Consider the following 18386-nt stretch of genomic DNA (forward strand, 5'->3'; position numbering starts at 1 on the left):
AACGAGGTCTTTTAGGTTTCGTAACGTTATACATGTTATATCCGACACGTTCGTAGCTGCAGCTGTAACTAGAACAGAGCTGACCACCCGGATGATGAAACTCTACTGACTTCGTGATTGGTAGATAGCTGGAGGGTGGAGCCTCAGACCAAAACACAAAATGACAACATCAACATCAGTTGTGGGCTGCAACTTTCACTTTTAAATGACAATATCCTGGCCGGACCACTGTTGTCAGTGATATAAGTAATTGAAATGAACATGATTTCTTAATGTCTAGTGACATGTCAGGGCCATTTTATGATTAACTGAAATAAATTTCATACATACGGTTCCTTTAAGGTTGAACCACTGATGTCAAATGGGCTATTTTAAAGATGTCCTTACTACCTTTCTGGGCCTTGAATGTGGTAGTTGCATTGCTGTCTATGCAGGATCAGAAAGCTCTCAGATTTCATCAAAAATATCTTTAATTTGTGTTCTGAAGATGAACGATGAAGAAGGTCTTACAAGTTTAGAATGGCATGAAGGTGAGTATTTAATGACAGAATTTTAATTTTTGGGTGAACTATCATTTTAAGCAGCAAAACATTGATAATAATAACTAATTTTTCCACCAAATCAATGTGTTAGAATGATTTCTGAAGGATCATTAAAGACTGAAATAAGGGCTTTGCCATCCCAGGAATAAATGGCTTTTAAAAATATATTAAAATAGAAAACATATATTTTAAATTATAGTTATAATTGACTATATTACTGTTTTTACTGTATTTGTACTGCTGCCTTGGTAAGCATAGGACCATATTAAGTCTGCTTTGCTGTCAGTTAATCTAACTAAAGTCAAATTTCTATTTTGCATTATTTTGTGTGTCACAGGTTGTCAGGCGTCATATTCTTGGCTCTATCATCCAGAGCGAAAGAAGCTACCTAGACTCACTCAAGAGGATCCTACTGGTCAGTGACACTATCATGACATTATATATGACTGTAATACTAAATCGGGATTCCAAACCATCACTTTTCTAATAATGCAATAAACAGAAATATTTAGTGTAAAAGAGTGCACAGATAGGATTATAGCCAGGGGTACACCTACATTTTTTTTAGCCTGGTTCTCATAAGAGTACCTGGAGATTTGGTTTGGTCCTCACACTGCACATAGTGTGACACATTAAATATAACTCTAAATTTTTTTTATTAATAATCATGATATCATTGGACTTTATTATTATTTTTTTTTTAAATAAAGTAATAAAATAAAAAAGTGTGGTAATACTACTTAAAGATAGTATTAAATATTAAATAAAAATATAATTATTTTATAGTAAATTTAAAAATAAATGATAATATTTACTTTTTTTATATGAATTTTCATAATTTTCAAACCTAAAATCAGCAAGCTTTTATATGCGTCAGTGAATGAAATTGTGCTTTGAAAACGGCAGTAGATAGCCTAGATTTATGCTTTCAGTTTGGAGAGAAATCTTATACAGTATTACAGTTTGTCAATCTAAAAATTTCTTATTTTGGTCGCACATGTCGGACCTGTGTACCACTTATGTGCACCCTTGATTATAGCAAAAGGGAAATTATACCATGTTAAACTTAAACTTAAAATCTTAAGACTTAAAAGGTATTTTGCTGGTCTTACACAGTTTTTAAGCTGGTCTTCCCAGCTTGAGCAGCTGACAGGTGCCCAAAACCTTCTAAAACCATTAAAACTGACCATCCTAACCTTCTTGGGCAGGGTGGCTTAGACTTTTTTTCAGCAGGGTAAAGACAAAAACAAAATATATGAATACACTCTTATTTTATTGTGCTGTTAAAGCTGAGAGATTCATTACTTCTGTTGTGTTATTTTGTGTTAAAACAGATGCAATTTTTTTTTAATCAATAGAGAGATAAAACCCAAGCTGAACAATCTGATCAGATGCACTCATATCTACCATCTGAATTATGTTTTAGGAATATAAGAAGCCTTTGATTGAGGCGGAGCCCCGGATTCTGAGTTTGAAGAAGATCCAGCCTGTTTTTTATAGGCTGAAGGAGATCCTGCAGTGTCACTCCATGTTTCAGATTGCTCTGGCCTCCCGTGTAGCAGAATGGGATAATACTGAGAAAATCGGAGACCTTTTTGTTGCTTCAGTACGTCTCCTGTTGTTCTACTAAAACGTTCAATTTGTGGTGTGTTTCACAGCTTCTGGTTTTTTGTTCTTTTGTTTTTTGCTTTCCTTTTCATTTTCTCTCACACTTGTTTTTGATTTGAAACGCTGCACGGTTACATAGCATTGATCCAGCTGATTTACATCGGCACAAATATAACCTTTTGTATTTCACTTCACGTTAAGATAAACATTTTTGCATGAATAAGGGTTGTCAGATCTGCTTATTAAAGTCAGTTGGACTTTGTAATGCTCTGTATTTATATCCTAACATGACTCACTTTCTTTTGTTTCTGTGATGAGGGATCTTTGCAGATGGAAAAACAGAACATCCTATAGTCAGCAGTTCTATTTAAAGTGTGCTAATTTCCTCTGCATCATGTAGACTGTGCTCTGCAGCTGAGCACATAACATTTAAGACAGTTTGATCAGTAAAATGCGAAATACTCTTGCAAATAGTCTCTCCAAATTGACAGGAAAAGGAATACAAATTCAAGTACAGTACACTCAGAATAAAAATGTACAAGACTGTTACCTGAGTGGTAATAATACCTTTTAAAAGGTAATAATATGCACCTTTAAAGAAACTAATGTGTTCCATTTAGGGATAAATAAGGTGTAAACCTTTTAACTGCCCCAGTGTACAGATTACAGAGCATTAGGGCTTCTGTTTTGTCTGGACTGTGGATTGTTATGTCTGCCACTGAGTTGATTGTTGTTTTCGTGTCCTCTAGTTCTCCAAGTCAATGGTGCTAGATGTGTATAGCGACTATGTCAACAACTTCACCAATGCTATGGCTCTTATCAAGAAAGCTTGTATGTCCAAACCAGCATTCCTGGAGTTTCTCAAGGTGAACTTCTCAACCCGCTTCTAATTGTACACCATGTTGTATGGGCAAGCAGCACTTACATTTACACTTCCGAGTGTAAAAATCTTGTTTCTGTCATTTCTGACCTGTTTGTGTGTTCTTCTGGGTTGCAGAAGAAGCAGGCTTCCAGTACAGACAGAATCACTCTGTATGGCCTGATGGTCAAACCAATTCAGCGCTTTCCTCAGTTCATACTTTTATTGCAGGTTAGTACTCTGAAAACTCCTAACAGAAATAAACACAAAGCTGATGACGAATGACAAATAAGAAGTTTAACAATTTTATAATGGTGGAATTTCCTCAGACTGTTACGCATGGGGAAGTGAAAGACAGAGTGCTAGTGAAGCACATTAAATTTACACACAGCATGTGCTTACTATCAAAACTATGCTATAGTACTGTGCATATAATACCCAAAATAAACCCTGATGAAATCCCTTGTGTATACGTACATTAGACTTTATTATTTTAGTACAGAAGCAAAAGTCAAATTCTGCCAGTACTTCAGACTTAATTTGCATGTAGTCTCTGTGGTGCTGAGTCTTTTACCACAGGCTGTTTTTCAGGGACATTTGAGTTCATATAGAGGGTGTTGTATGACTATGAGTGTACTATAACTTGGTTATTTAAAATGTGTTTAAGACAGTTGAGCTGAAAATGAGCTGAAATAGCTAAACTGGAGGTGTTACAGAAAGGTTACCATGAAATAGCCTTAAAGGGAATGAAAATTACCCTATGATTTACTCACTCTCAAGCCATCCTAGGTGTATATGACTTTCTTCTTTCAGACGAATACAATCTGAGTTATATTACAAAATGTCCTGGATCTTCCAAGCTTTATAATGTCAGTGAATGGCTGTTGATTTTTTGAAGTTCAATAAAGTGCATCCGTCCATCATAAAAAGTGCTTCACACAGCTCCGGGGGGTTAATAAAGCCTTCTGCAGCGAATCCATCCATATTTAAACCTTTATAAATCGTAATTACTAGCTTCTGCTAACTTTTGTACGTGTGTTCACGAGAGAGTGGCGTTCCAGCGGATGACGGACGACGTAGGCGGACATGGTGACGAACGTGGAAGCGCAAAGGAGAGAGCAAAACAAAACACCAGTCATGAATTACAAGTGCAAAACGAGGATTTGTAAAGAAAAATGTCAGAGGATTTCGATATCAGCCTAAAGGAGACTGGTTTTCCAAAAACTTTGCTTTTTTTTGCTCCTGTAAACAAAACTTAGTTCTCAAAAATCTAGCATATTCTCACCAGAGCTTACGCTACGCCTACAACATCTGCTGGAACCGCACTTTCTTGTGTATACATGTACGAGATTTTAAATACAGATATTTTTCTTACAAAAACGCATCGATGCACTTCAGGAGGCCTTTGTTAAACACCTGGAGCCGTGTGGAGTACTTTTTATGATGGATGAATGGACTATTAAATCTCAATAGTCATTCACTGCCATTATAAAGACTGGAAGAGCCAGGACATTTTTTAATATAACTCTGATTGTATTTGTCTGAAAGAAGTCATATAAACCTAGGGTGGCTTGAGGGTGAGTAAATTAATGGGTTAGATTTATTTTTGTGTGCACTATCCCTTTAACAACCCTTTGACATATGACATATATCCAAGCAAAACAGGATACTCATTAAGGGTGGGACTCAATTTTATAAAGTAATTATGGTCGGTTTCCTTTTCATATGCATTCTGGCTGGAAATGTTAACTTCGTAAAGTAAAATTCTAAACCGTTAACTGGATTGTTATGTGTGTATATCCAACAATTCATGGTTTATTGTGGCTTTGAACATGCCACTTAGCATCATTTGCTTGAGAGGGACCGTCCTTGTAATAAGTGTGTTGTAGGTCACTTTGCACAGAAGCTGGCTAAATGACAAATTAGGTTGTAATTACTACATTTATGCAGACTCATCTGTCTGTGTTCTACAGGACATGCTGAAAAACACCCCTGTGGGGCATCAGGACAGGCTGCCACTGCAGCTGGCCCTCACTGAGCTCGAGACTCTCGCCGAGAAGCTGAACGAGCAGAAACGGCTGGCCGAGCAGCTCGCTGAAATCCAACAGCTCGCTCGTAGCGTCAGTGACCGTAACCTCAGTAAGGTCAGAGAGCACTGCACTACAAGCACACACGGGACACTTCAAAGCATTACCACCCCAACAACACAATGGTTTGGCTGTACAAGATAATTTAGCAGGCAGTGTGAAAGGACATGAGCTGTCAGTGTGATCAAACTGCTATTTTCCAAATTTCCTCTTTCTAGAAATAGCTTTGACAAAGATGTTTCCTTGCCAGGGTGGCGGGTTGTCAGCGAAAGTAATTTTAGTAGCAGCTATTAAAGCCCATTATATCAACATTTTTGGTGTTTTGTGGCTTTCAGTTCATGTCTGTTAAATTTAAGGTCATCTGTCTTATATTTTTAATGTATGAAGGCCCTTTTTCTACACTGTGTGAGAATAGCAAGTGTGCAACGGTAAAGACATCACATTGTTTATACTGTCATATACTGTCAAGTTAAAAGAAGTTATTAAATATTATCTGCTAATTATTTACTTTGTATTGAGTTAACAGCATATTTCTACTCAGTAGAAAGTAGAAATGTTGAAACATAAACTGGAAAGCAAACACTTTTCAATTGAAATTTATTTAGATTGTATTAACCTACAGTTGAGGTAAAACGTTTACATACGTCTTGCAGAATCTGCAAAATGTTAATTATTTTAGCAAAATAAGAGGGATCATACAAAATGCATGTTATTTTTTATTTAGTACTGACATGAATAAGATATTTCACATAAAATGTTTACATATAGTCCACAAGAGAAAATAATAGTTGAATTTATAAAAATTACCCCTTCAAAAGTTTACTTTTAATTAATTTTTACCACTGTGTTGTTACCTGAATGATCCACAGCTGTGTTTTTTTGTTTAGTGATAGTTGTTCATGAGTGCCTTGTTTGTCCTGAACAGTTAAACTGCCCGCTGTTCTTAAAGGTTCCTATAAAATCCTACAGGTTCCACAAATTCTTCAGTTTTTCAGCATTTTTGTGTATTTGAACCCTTTACAACAATGACTGTATGATTTTAAGATCCATCTTTTCACACTGAGGACAACTGATGGACTATTACAGAAGCTTCAAACGCCCACTGATGCTTCAGAAGGAAACACAATGCATTAAGAGCAATTTGAAGATCAGGGTAAATGTAACTTATTTTGTCTTCTGGGAAACATGTAACTGTCTTCTGTAGCTTTTGAATGGCAGTACTAAGTAAAAAAAAATATGATATTTAGGCAAAATAAGAAAAAATGTACACATCTTCATTCTGTTCAAAAGTTTTCACCCTCGGGCTCTTCATGCATCGTTTTTCCTTCTGGAGCATCAGTGAGCGTTTTAACCTTTTGTAATAGTTGCTTATGAGTCCTTCAGTTGTCGTCAGTGTGAAAAAAATTACATTCAGTTTATGTTTTTATTTAGCATTTCAATTAAGCAAGACTGATTTTATATATTAATATTAGTTATATTAATAATAACATAATAATTCAGATAATTAGGGCCCGAGCCCAAAAGGGCGAAGGCCCTATTGTTCTTCTAAGGATTCTTATTTGTTTTTTTTTTTTTTTTTTTTTTTTTTTTTTTTCAACCGTTGGGGCACTTTTGGGGGCCTTAACATACTCAAAAACTCTTGAAAATTTGCACACACGTCGGAATCTGCCGTCGTCCGGACGCCACAGAGGCTGGGACCCGGGCGTGGTTCAGGGCCTCTACAGCGCCCCCTGGAACACAGTTTGAAAACTTGATGTACTGCGCACACATACTTGCATATATTGATATGAAACTCGGTACACATATAGAACTCATCGAGCTGAACAACTTTTGTACTCTATGTCATGGGCTCCACGCAACAGGAAGTGAGATATTTAGGGCTGTTTAAAAAGCGCATGCTCTGGAATTTAACGTACTCCTCCCAGGAATTCCATGGGATTGTCACCAAACTCGGTCAGCATGATCTCAAGACATTGGGGACGCTAAATTGCGAGGAGATTTTTGATATCTCGAACGGTTTGGCCGTGGCAAGGCGACAAAGTTATGGCGAGAAATGAGAAACAGGAAGTGTCTAATAACTGTTGCACACATTGCCTGATTCTGATGAAACTTCACCAGTTTGTTTGTTGTATGATGCCGATTCCATAAATGTGACTATTATGAGTCAAAGTTATAGCGCCACCAACTGGCAGCAGGAAGCGTGTCATTTTCAAAATGCTTTGAAATCAGCCTCTTAATTTTACTTGATTTTCTTTAAACTTCATCAAAATCATGACAAAACACGGCCGATAAGAATATGTAAAGGGGTCGATGATAAATCAAATGCTGTTGCCATGGCAACGTCTCAAACTTTACAATTAGATTCCTGTCTTTTCGAGGCAGATAACATGCTTAGAATTTCATGAAACTCAACACACACATCAATATTAATGATAGTTAGACACTGGCAAAAGATCATAAATGGGCGTGGAGCAGGCACTCTATAGCGCCATCTTTTGACAAAAGTTGGGGGGTTAGTTTTTCCTACAGTCACCAAACTCTGTACATATATTGTTCTCATCAATCTGGACAACTTTCTAAATTAAACTAATTAGCTAACACCAACAGGAAGCCGGCTATTTTGATTTGAATGTGGATTTTTGGAAAAATCAGGCTGTAAACAAATTTATACTCCTCCTAAGAAGAACAAGCTGTTCACACCAAACTTTTTTAACATGAAGAGAAGATTCTGAAGATGTTAAATTGCGAGCGGTTTTGGGATATCTTGAACGGTGTTGACGTGGTGATTTTTTAAAGATGTATAACCGTCATTTTCTATATCTTTAAAGTGCAGCATCTTAACTATTTAAAACTTTTTTCACACAGAGATCTTATCATTCTGAGCAAGTGCTGTAAATATCAATTTAATTCAAGCTTCTACGAATTAAAGAAAATTAAAAAAATAAATCAGAAACCTGCTGTCACTCTGCCTTGAGTGTCTGTGTTCAGTCACCATTGAGTGACTGAAGAGAGACTGAAGGGGGAGGGGTGAAAGGGAGAGAGGGAGAGAGAGTAGAACATGCTGTCTTGCTAAAGACCATCTTTGAGGAAAAAATGCACATTGATGTTACATAAATATGTTTGATCTTTGAGAGTCTGATATTTTGAGAAAATATAAAGGGTCACTAAGTCTTTCATTGTTTGTATTTTGCAGTTGTTGTTTTTTTATTTATTTTTTACTGAACTGTACCATGAACTTGTCCTATTCAGTCACATAGCAAAAGATTAAGAAAAATACAACTTTTTAGCATGAGCGGTTTATCTTCATTGATAGACATTTATTTTCATAGTGTTATTTATTGAATATAACATTTTAATTAACAGTTTCAAGACAAACTTTGTCAACAAAACAAACTTTGCTGTTATCTGTTCAAAACATCTGAAAATTTTACCATTTTAAGATCAGTTATATATATATATATCGCCCCATTACAATACTCAACTTGATTTTTAAAGATATTTTCAAAGAATGAAGCGTTTATAGAGCACTTTATTGGGTATTGCTGTACGCCCACATGAACTGTGTTCATGTTCATGTTAATTCACAGTACATAAACTAATGTTAAAAGATACTAATTTACCTTTAAACAATATATGAATACTTTTTTAGCTTAATATTAATTAACATTAATAAATGCTATTTAATTATTGTTCATGTTAACTAATATAGTTAATGTTAACAAATGAAACTGGATGGCAACATTTTATATAGTATGTGTATGTGTCTCTGTGTTGATTTTAAAGTCTAACCCTTTCAATTCTGTAAACTTTAAATCCAAACTGGCTGAGGGTTACTGTGAATGCATGTGCCAACTGGGCACCGTTTTCCTAATTGATTCTTTCTTAGTTATAGCGCTTAAAAGTTATGTCTTATAACAGGAGTCACCTGCAAAGCAATATCCACACACAAAATGAACAGATAGGTAACGATGACATTGAAGCAGAAGTGGTGGACGTAAAGCAAGCAATAATAACATTTTGTTATCATCATGAATTACATGTTCTTATCATCATCATCAGAATATAGGGAAAATGTTCCCTATATTGTGAACGGCTTTGGGATATCTTGAACGGTGTTGATGTGGTGATTTATGAAAGTAACAATAAAAAAGATGGAGAGTTATTTTCATATATCTTTAAATTGCATTATTCTAACTCATCAAAACTTTTTACATATAAAGAACAAGAAATTCTTAGGAAATACGTATAGTTTCAAAATGTTATCATGCTCAGAGGCCCTAAAAACATTAAAGTGTCATTTAAATTTGTCAGATTAAAGCTCTAATACCAGGGATGAACACTAGAGGTCCTCATAAGATAAGGAATCGTTTGACCTCTAATGCTATTTAGCTCATTGTCAGTGTATAAGAATGACAATAATCCATAGAATCAGTTGATATATACTGTACTTTCAGTGTACTTTTACATAATTATTTTGTATAGGTGCTTAAAGAGCATTAAAATCTTTTTTTTATCTTTTAAGGAAAAATTATATGATTTAAATACATATATACACTCTCACTGGTAGAACAAAAAATCTTATAAGTATGACACTATACTGTACTGCTCAGTTCACTTAATTAGAATGAGAAACAAATACAAAAAGGCCAAAAAAAATCAACTAAGTTAATATGTATTTATTTTTAATATATTTGTTTATAATTATTTCACAGATGCTTATAGATTATTAAAATAATATTTAAAAATGCTTGTAGACCATAAAACATGGTAACTATTTAAAATAGTAACTATTTGGTAACAATGGTTAATGAACTTACAAACACGAACAAACAACGAACAATATATTTGTACTCGATTTTCTTCAAACTTCATCAGAATAATGTAAAAACACGGCCGATGAGAGTCTGTAAAGGCGTCCCTGATGCATCAAATGCTGTTGCCATGGCAAATAAATAAAAATAAAAAATAAATTCAAATATTTGTTTCCTGTGTTTTTGAGGCAGATAGCGTGCTTAGAATTTAATTTTCCATTTTCAATTTTCAATGATTTATTATATATTTAAAGTGCAGCATCCTAACTCTTTGAAACTTTTTTCAAACAAATAACTATTCATTCTGATCAAACACAGTTCATTTCATAATTATACAAAACTCCACGAATTAAAGAAAATAAAAAAAACATATCTGATCTCACTCTGCTCTGCACTCAATGTGTGTGTTTGTGTGGTAAGTGGTTGAGTGTAAGGAGGGGGGATGGGTGGTAAGAGAAAGAGTCAGAGAGGAGGAGAGACAGTTAGGGTTAGTCCAAAGGGTTACTGTGAATGCATGTGCCAACTGGGCACCGTTTTCCTGATGCTATCGGGATTGCGAATGCACAGACGGCGAGGGCCCGGTCATCGCTGCTTGCAGCTTTAATTTTAATTGATCCTTTGACCCCTAGTGGGCCCCGGCCCCCTGGTTAAGAACCACTGCACTAGAACGTTCCCACTTCCCCTCAGCAGCTGCAATGCACACATACAGTATATCACATTCATATGCAAATAACCAGTTTTTGATTCCCCAAAGCTTACATCACTCTAACCTCTGCAGATTTGTTCAACCACACAAGTGTTACGTTCAAGGATGTTAGAGTGAGAATAGGAATGAAATTAAGATGATCAAGATGAATAAAAAAAACATTACTTCAAAGTCAAGAGTCTAAACTAAAAAGCACAGACACACAGGTGATGCAAGTGTTCTGTCATGCTTTGGATGTATTCATTTACTTTGTACAACTGTATTTTTTTTTTATAACAGCTACTGAACTCGGATCAGAAGCAGTTGATTCTGTCTGAGACACTGATTGAGACCGTCTATGGCGAGAAGGGTCAAGTCCTCAAGTCTAAGGAACGCAAAGTCTTCCTTCTGAATGACATGCTCGTCTGTGCAAACATCAATATGAAGTAAGCGGTCCTCTTCATATGTGCACATCACAACTCTGATTTAAACAGATAGTTCACCCAAAAATGAAAATTCTGTCATTAATTACTCACCTTCATGTTGTTCCAAACCCATAAGACCTTTGTTCATCTTCAGAACACAAATTTAGATAGTTTTAATGAAATCTGAGAGCTTTCTGCTCTGCAAAAAATGTTTTTATTTAGATTTTTGTCTTGTTTCCAGCCAAAATATCTAAAAATTCTTAAATGAAGAAGGATTTTCTAGACGAGTAAAAAACATTCTTGTTTTCAGAAAAAACAAGTCAAAATTAAGTGAGTTTTTGCTTAGAACAAGCAAAATCAAGATTATTTTTCTTACCCCATTATTGGGGTAATTATTGGCAGATTATTTTGCTTGTTTTAAGCAAAAACGCACTTTATTTTGACTTGTTTTTTCTGAAAACAAGATAATTTTTACTTGTTTAGAATATCCTACTTGATTTAAGATATTTTTGGCTGGAAACAAGACAAAAAAATCTAAGAAAAGCATTTCAAGCAGTGTGATCCTGCATAGACAGCAACACAACTACCACGTTCAAGGCCCAGAGAGGAAATTGTTGAATAAAGTTGTTTTATTTTTTTTCTTTGTGCACAAAAAGTGTTCTCGTAGCTTCATAAAATTACTGTTGAATCACTGATGTCACATTACTATTTTAACAATGTCCTAGGTAGTAAACCTTTCTGGGCCTTAAACGTTTCAGTTGCGTTGCTGTCTATGCAGGGTCAGAAAGCTGTCAGATTTCATCAAAAATATCTTAATTTGTGTTCTAAAGATTGGAACGACACACCTAGAGCTGTCAAGCTTAGAAAATGATGACAAAAGGCACCATAAAAGTAATTCTTATGACTCATATGCTATATTCCAAATCATCTAAAGCCGTCTGATAGCTTTGCGCTGAGGAAAAGACAAATTAAAGTTATTTTTCACTGATAATGTCCTCCTCTGACACATTTTGCAAATTTCAAATCCGGCGTGTCAAAACACATCAGGTTTGGCATAATTTGAAGTCATAGGTCCTTTGCTGGTTACGTAACAGATTTCAAATGGCAGAATGCGTGCTCACATATGTACATGTTTAAATTTCACAAATGAGAATTTTCTGTGAATGATCATAAATTAAAAGCTATCGTCCTGCCTATCCTGCCTAAACTTTCCTTTAATGTTTAACAGAAGAGTGAAAGTCATAAAAAAAGTTTGGAATGACATGAGTGTGATTAAATGATGACAGACCTTTCATTTCTGGTCTAATTAGCGTTAAGTAATAAATGAATACAGTTAATTGCTAGAGAAAATTAGAATTGAGTTACTTGCTCATCATTTATGAATTAAGGCTGTTTCCTTTTTAACTCCCTCTCAACTGACACGTAGATACATTGAAACGGGCATTGATAACGTCGTTGAGGAGCCAAGGTAACGTTCTCCCATCTGCCAGGTTTTTTCATTAATGACCACTGGGTCATGCTGTTTTCAAAGACTTCGGATCAGAATGATTTTACACTGGCTTCAAAGTTCTGCTGCATTCTTCAATCTCATCGAACGGTTCTCAATGCAGATCATGCATAACAGAGGAATACATGAATAATAATCTCCTGAAATCACAGTAGGGGGTGTGAGGCTCTCTGGGAATCTTTCTGATCACAAAGCTCTAATTGCCTGTCTGATTCCTGGATCTTCGTCACTATCGCTCAGACGTCCTCTGATCATGTATTATTTGTAATTGTGAGTCAGACTTTGTTGTGCAGTCTTAAAGTAATGCTTTTGTGTTTAATCAGGGGCCCTCCAGATATCAGCAGCCTAGTCCCGATCGGTCCAAAATACGCAGTTAAGTGGAGTGCCCCCCTGCTGCAAGTGCAAGTGGTGGAGGTGGGCCAGGAGACCCCCCAGCGTAAAGACAGCGTCTACCAGCAGAGTGGAAGCAAGCGGCTGAGCTCCACCAGCTCTCAAGGTTGGTATTTTTAAAAAGTGCTCCTTTCATGTGGTTAGAGGAGCATGGGAAAAATAATGAACTTGGTTTTTTGATGTAGTCTGTAAAGCTGGATCATATAGAATAGAAAAGTTATTTGAAATTCTGGACAAACTTTTAAATATTACAGTTCATCTATCTATCTATGTATCTATGTATCTATGTATCTATGTATCTATCTATCTATCTATCTATCTATCTATCTATCTATCTATCTATCTATCTATCTATCCATCCATCCATCCATCTGCCTATCTATCTATATATATACACACACACACACACACACACACACACGTTTTAATATTTTAAAGATTAAATTCTTAATATTTTATATGTGACCCTGGACCACAAAACCAATCATAAGTAGCATGGGTATATTTGTAGCAATAGCCAAAAATACATTGTATATGTCCAAATAAACTTTTATGCCAAAAATCATTAGGATGTTTAGTAAAGATCATGTTCCATAAAGATGTTTTGTAAATTACCTCTCATAAATATGTCAAAACATAATTTTTGATTAGTAATATGCATTGCTAAGAACTTCATTTGGACTTTAAAGGCAATTTTCTCAGTATTTCGATTTTTTTACACCCTCAGGTACCAGATTTTCAAATAGTTGTATCTCGGCCAAATATTTTCCTATCCTAACAAATTATACATGATTAGATAGGTTCAGGTTATTCAGCTTTCAGGTGCTGTATGAATCTCAATTTAAAAAAAAATTGTTCCTTATGACTGATTTTGGAGTCCAGGGTCACATATAAATAAATTCTAAAATATTTTTTTATTTGTAATTAATTAAAATATCATTATTGCATTATTTGTAAGAAATATTATAAGTACTATAAATATTATAAATATTAAATAAGAATAGTATTATCTTTACCTACATGTTGTAATATAAACAACCTGTGAGAAATGAATGCTTCTTGGTTTGAGTTGAACATTATTGAAAGTAGTGGCTAAAACTAATAACTTTTTTAGTGTTTCACTAAAAGAACTTGCTCATAAGAGTCATTTATGAATTTTAAAGAAATGAAAAATGAGAAACTAGTGCACTAGTTGCATTGTTTGTATTATAGTGGAACAGGAAACATTGCCAAATAGTATTAAAGGAATAGTTCACCAAAAAAATTTAAATTCTGTCATTAATCACTCATCCTCATGTCATTCCAAACCTGTAACCTGGTTCATATAAGTTCATATTCTGGCACAAATTAAGATATTTTTGATAAAATTCAAGTTTTTTTTTAACCCTGCATAGACAGCAATGCAACTGACATGTTCATGGTCCAGACAGGTAGTAAAAACATTTTGTTAAAATAGTCCATCAGTGGTTCAACCGTAATTTTCTGAAGCTACAAGAACACTTTTTGTGCACAAAGGAAACAAAAATAGCAACTTTATTCAACAATTTCTTCTCTTCCGTCTCAGTCTTCAATGCACGTTCATGAGAGTACCACGGCGCATATGTGTGGTCAGTGGCGTAGCGCAAACTGCGTTGGCCCACCCGCAAGAGTGGAGGCGGGGCCCCTCACCGCATAATTAGATGGGGGATTCACCTTTTCATTCAAAATCGTGAATTAGTACTGTGGAATTTAATAGTATGTAATTATTTAGTATTTATTTATTAAGAACTTTTCACAAAAAAAAGGAATAAAAGAAACACCAACAATAAAACAGCAATTACATTAACTTGTTAAATGCAAGGGAGCACGTGACGTCAAAATATTTTTTCTATCTGCAGTACAACAAAGATTCATGACGTTTAACATTCAATGAAGGTAATATATATTACCTTTAAAATCCTCCAAAGCGCCCCTTTCTCCTAGCATTTTTCTGCGCAAAGTCCTTGGCAATGCCTGTTATGTCCATCTGACGCGCGTGCTTGCTTTCAATGCTGAGTATCGCAAGTTCAGAAAGTCTGTCGGTAGGCTGCAATTACGACCAAAATAAAAGTCCTATACGTTCACGTTATAAAAACGCTTTAATTATTTATTCGAGTCAATTTTTTGGGGGCCCCCCACAACGCGGGGCCCCCCCGCAGTGCGTGCCCTGCGGGCCCGTCCCCTACGCCACTGTGTGTGGTGCTGCTGACATAAGAGCCTGGGTTCTGACATCGAAGAAATTGCTGCATGAAGTCATCATTTTTGTTTTCTTTGCACACAAAAAGTCCTTACTACCTTTCTGAGTCTTAAACGTGAGTCTATGTAGGGTCAGAGAGCTCTTGGATTTCATTAAAAATATTTTTTAATCCATTTTAATTTTTTAAGATGAACAGATTTGGAACAACATGAGGGTGAGTAATTGTTAACAGAATTTAAATTTGTGGGTGAACTATGCCTTTAAGAATCAATCTCCTTATAAATTATTATATAGATTTTGACTATTCTCTAACACTGGTAAACACTTTAACAAATCACTGTCTTGGAACTAATATCAGTGCGCAGCCTTCCTGCTGCATTCATCTTGTTCGGAAAAACTTCAGGTTTCCTCAGGGCTCAATGTTAAACCCAGCTCATACTCTCCAGCAGAGGAAATATACACTGACAGTCAGAGGACACAACAGAGGGTCTAATTCCAGGATAAGATGAACCAAAAGTCCTTGGGTGACTTTTTTTTTCTTCTTTTCTTACATCAGAAAGTTCAACCTCTTCTCCACATCTTTCCTGCTGTGTTTGAGCTTTCAGCCTGATGCAAATACTGCACAGAATTACAATGTTAGTTGAGCGAAGCCGTTCCATTGCGAGAGTTTGCTGGGGGCGTATCGTTTCAGACCCAAAAGCCTTGATGTGAATATAATTACTGATTATCATGGAAATGTTATTTGTTCAGGAAAGCTGTTTCTGGGACCACCACGGCTGTACCATGAACTGCAGGAGTTACAGCATGATCTTTCTGTGGTGGAGGAAGTCACGTTGTTGGTGGGCACCCTGCAGGGATCGTACCAGGTAAAATCCTTAATCATCCGCAGCACACCTGATCAATTTCTGACTGCCAGTGAATAATTTCCTTCCTATTATGGATGTGCAAAATGACGTATTTACATAGTCGCCCATGTTATACATTATATAATTTGTGAAATACAAAAAAGAGCAAACAAAACACTTTTTAAAAAAAAAAGTCAATTTAAAAGTAAACAGAGTTTTTAGTTTTGGTTGAACTATCCCTTTAAGGAAGCCCTTAGGCTGCTTTAGAGATGCTGTAAACATTGTTTGAATCATGACATGAAAGTATATTTTATGAATTCAGATTTGTATTTAAACATTTATTTTGTGATATAATTTCTTGACTAGCTTTGCTAGTATACGATCATTCACATCCTTGCTTTATTTGATAAAACATTAAATAATTAACCTTTGATATGATTAAATATACAGTTGAGGCAAAAAGTTTATATTCCGCAAGAGCTGGGGTTTGAAAACTTTTTGAATTTGAAGATCAGGGTAAATTTAACTTATTTTGTCTTCTGGGAAACATGTAACTATCTTTTATAGCCTCTAAAGGGCAGTACTAAATGAAAAAATATGATATTTAGGCAAAATAAGAAAAATGTACACATTCTATTCAAAAGTTTTCACCCCGAGGCTCTTAATGCATTGCTTTTCCTTCTGGATCATTAGTGAGTGTTTAAACCTTCTGTAATAGTTGCATATGAGTCCCTCAGTTGTCTTCGGTGTGAAAAGGTGGATCTCAAAATCATGTTGGAAAGTCATTGCTGGAAAGGGTTCAAATACACAACAATGTTGGAAAACCAACAAATTTGTGGGACCTGAAGGATTTTTCTGAAGAACAGCAGGCAGTTTAACTGTTCAGGACAAACAAGGGTCTCATGAACAACTATCACTAAACAAACAAACAAACAAAAAAACACACAGCTGTGGATCATTCAAGTATCAATTTTTGAACAGGGTCACTATTTTTTTTTCTTGTGGACTATATGTAATCTTCTTTTATGTGAACTGAATCTTATTCAGGTCAGCACTAAATAAACAATAACATGCGTTTTGTAAGATCCCTCTTATTTTGGTAAAATAACATTTTGCAGATTCTAAAAGGGGGATGTAAACTTTTGACCCCCTGACTAAGACCCAAGTGTCACTGACAGCTATTTTAAATATATACACTCTAAACATCTGCAACCTTTTATTGCGCAAATCTTATTCACACAAAACGGATTATGCATACTAACAGAAACATTCCTCACAGCAGGCGATTTGAAGTCCGACAGTAATTGTCTTGAAATGTATTGTTGAAGACGGTGGATTTGTAACAAAAGCTTTGCTGTGATGGTTGTAGCAGCAGTGCTTTCAAGGGGATGAATTTTGAGAAACAAGTTTACCACGCTGACAGTCTAGCAGTACGCTAAGGCACAGCACGCTGTCAGCATGCTAACACTCTCCACGTGAAGTTTCCTCTGTAAATCCATTTCTTTTAAAGCACACCTGCTAAAAATATTGAAACCTATATTTCCAATAGTGTGCAACAAGCAGCGGCATTTATTTTCTCCATAGGGAAATTTTTTAACAACAATAGGTAAACGTGTTGTACTTTTTAGCTTTTTTTTTGTTTTTTTCAAAGTTTGCAATGTTGAGGTTCACCTCATAGCTGGTTGGTTTGTTTAATTACGTATAATGCTTTAACCAGGCCTTTTTAAAATCCCTGTGGGAAACATAAATAGAAAAAAAAAACACTTCCGGAACCAGTGTAGCTGAAAACCTAGGTGGGCACTAATGCACTCTATTGTGTTGCTATCTTGCTCTTTAACCTCTCCTTGCGCTAATTATGTTGCAAATGTCAAAAAGCAGGGTGCTAAGTGTGGTAACCGGTGCTTAGTCAGTCTGACAGCTGTCTCCTGTAAATGTGTCTGTGTACGTGTACAGAATCTCAACACTACGGTGGGGCAGGACTGGTGCATGGCTCTTCAGAGGCTCATCCGCATCAAAGAGGACGAGATCCAGTGTGCCAACAAGTGCCGTCTACGGCTGATGGTTCCTGGGAAGCCTGACAAGTGAGTGCCGACTACCCACTGATGCCAGTGGGCACGGGTTACACAAACTGGAGCTGCGCATTGAATTCCCCTCAAATGTGGGTGGATGTGACAGTTACACTCACTGAAACATATTCATCCATTGCAGCACACTTGTACCAGAAGGATTTGGCTTTCTTCGATTTGTCTTGGACAGGCTTTTTGGAGTTACTCTATCAGTCCACAGTGCCAAAAGACTTTTGCAGATCAGTTGGAAACACAGGCTGAAAAGCTTTTACGATTCAAGCTTTTCTTAAAGGATTAGTTTATTCCAGAATTAAAATCTCCTGATAATGTACTCACCCCCATGTCA

General features: G+C 35.8%; 1 protein-coding gene across 4 annotated transcripts in view; it reads left to right on the top strand.

Annotated features, from left to right (window-relative positions):
- arhgef10lb (Rho guanine nucleotide exchange factor (GEF) 10-like b) overlaps nt 1-18386 on the top strand; it is a 68086-nt gene that overhangs the window by 22862 nt on the left and 26838 nt on the right. For 3 of the 4 annotated variants that reach the window (XM_073823011.1, XM_073823014.1, XM_073823012.1), the window contains 10 exons: nt 880-957; nt 1969-2148; nt 2900-3016; nt 3148-3240; nt 4983-5153; nt 10893-11038; nt 12444-12485; nt 12848-13020; nt 15880-15995; nt 17928-18055. In XM_073823011.1, coding sequence (XP_073679112.1) covers nt 880-957; nt 1969-2148; nt 2900-3016; nt 3148-3240; nt 4983-5153; nt 10893-11038; nt 12444-12485; nt 12848-13020; nt 15880-15995; nt 17928-18055 — 1244 coding nt within the window. The remainder of the gene's footprint in view (nt 1-879; nt 958-1968; nt 2149-2899; nt 3017-3147; nt 3241-4982; nt 5154-10892; nt 11039-12443; nt 12486-12847; nt 13021-15879; nt 15996-17927; nt 18056-18386) is intronic. The other variant, XM_073823013.1, reaches the window with a different exon arrangement.

Source organism: Garra rufa, chromosome 18, assembly GCF_049309525.1.
Source record: "Garra rufa chromosome 18, GarRuf1.0, whole genome shotgun sequence".
Classification (NCBI taxonomy): Eukaryota; Metazoa; Chordata; class Actinopteri; order Cypriniformes; family Cyprinidae; genus Garra; species Garra rufa.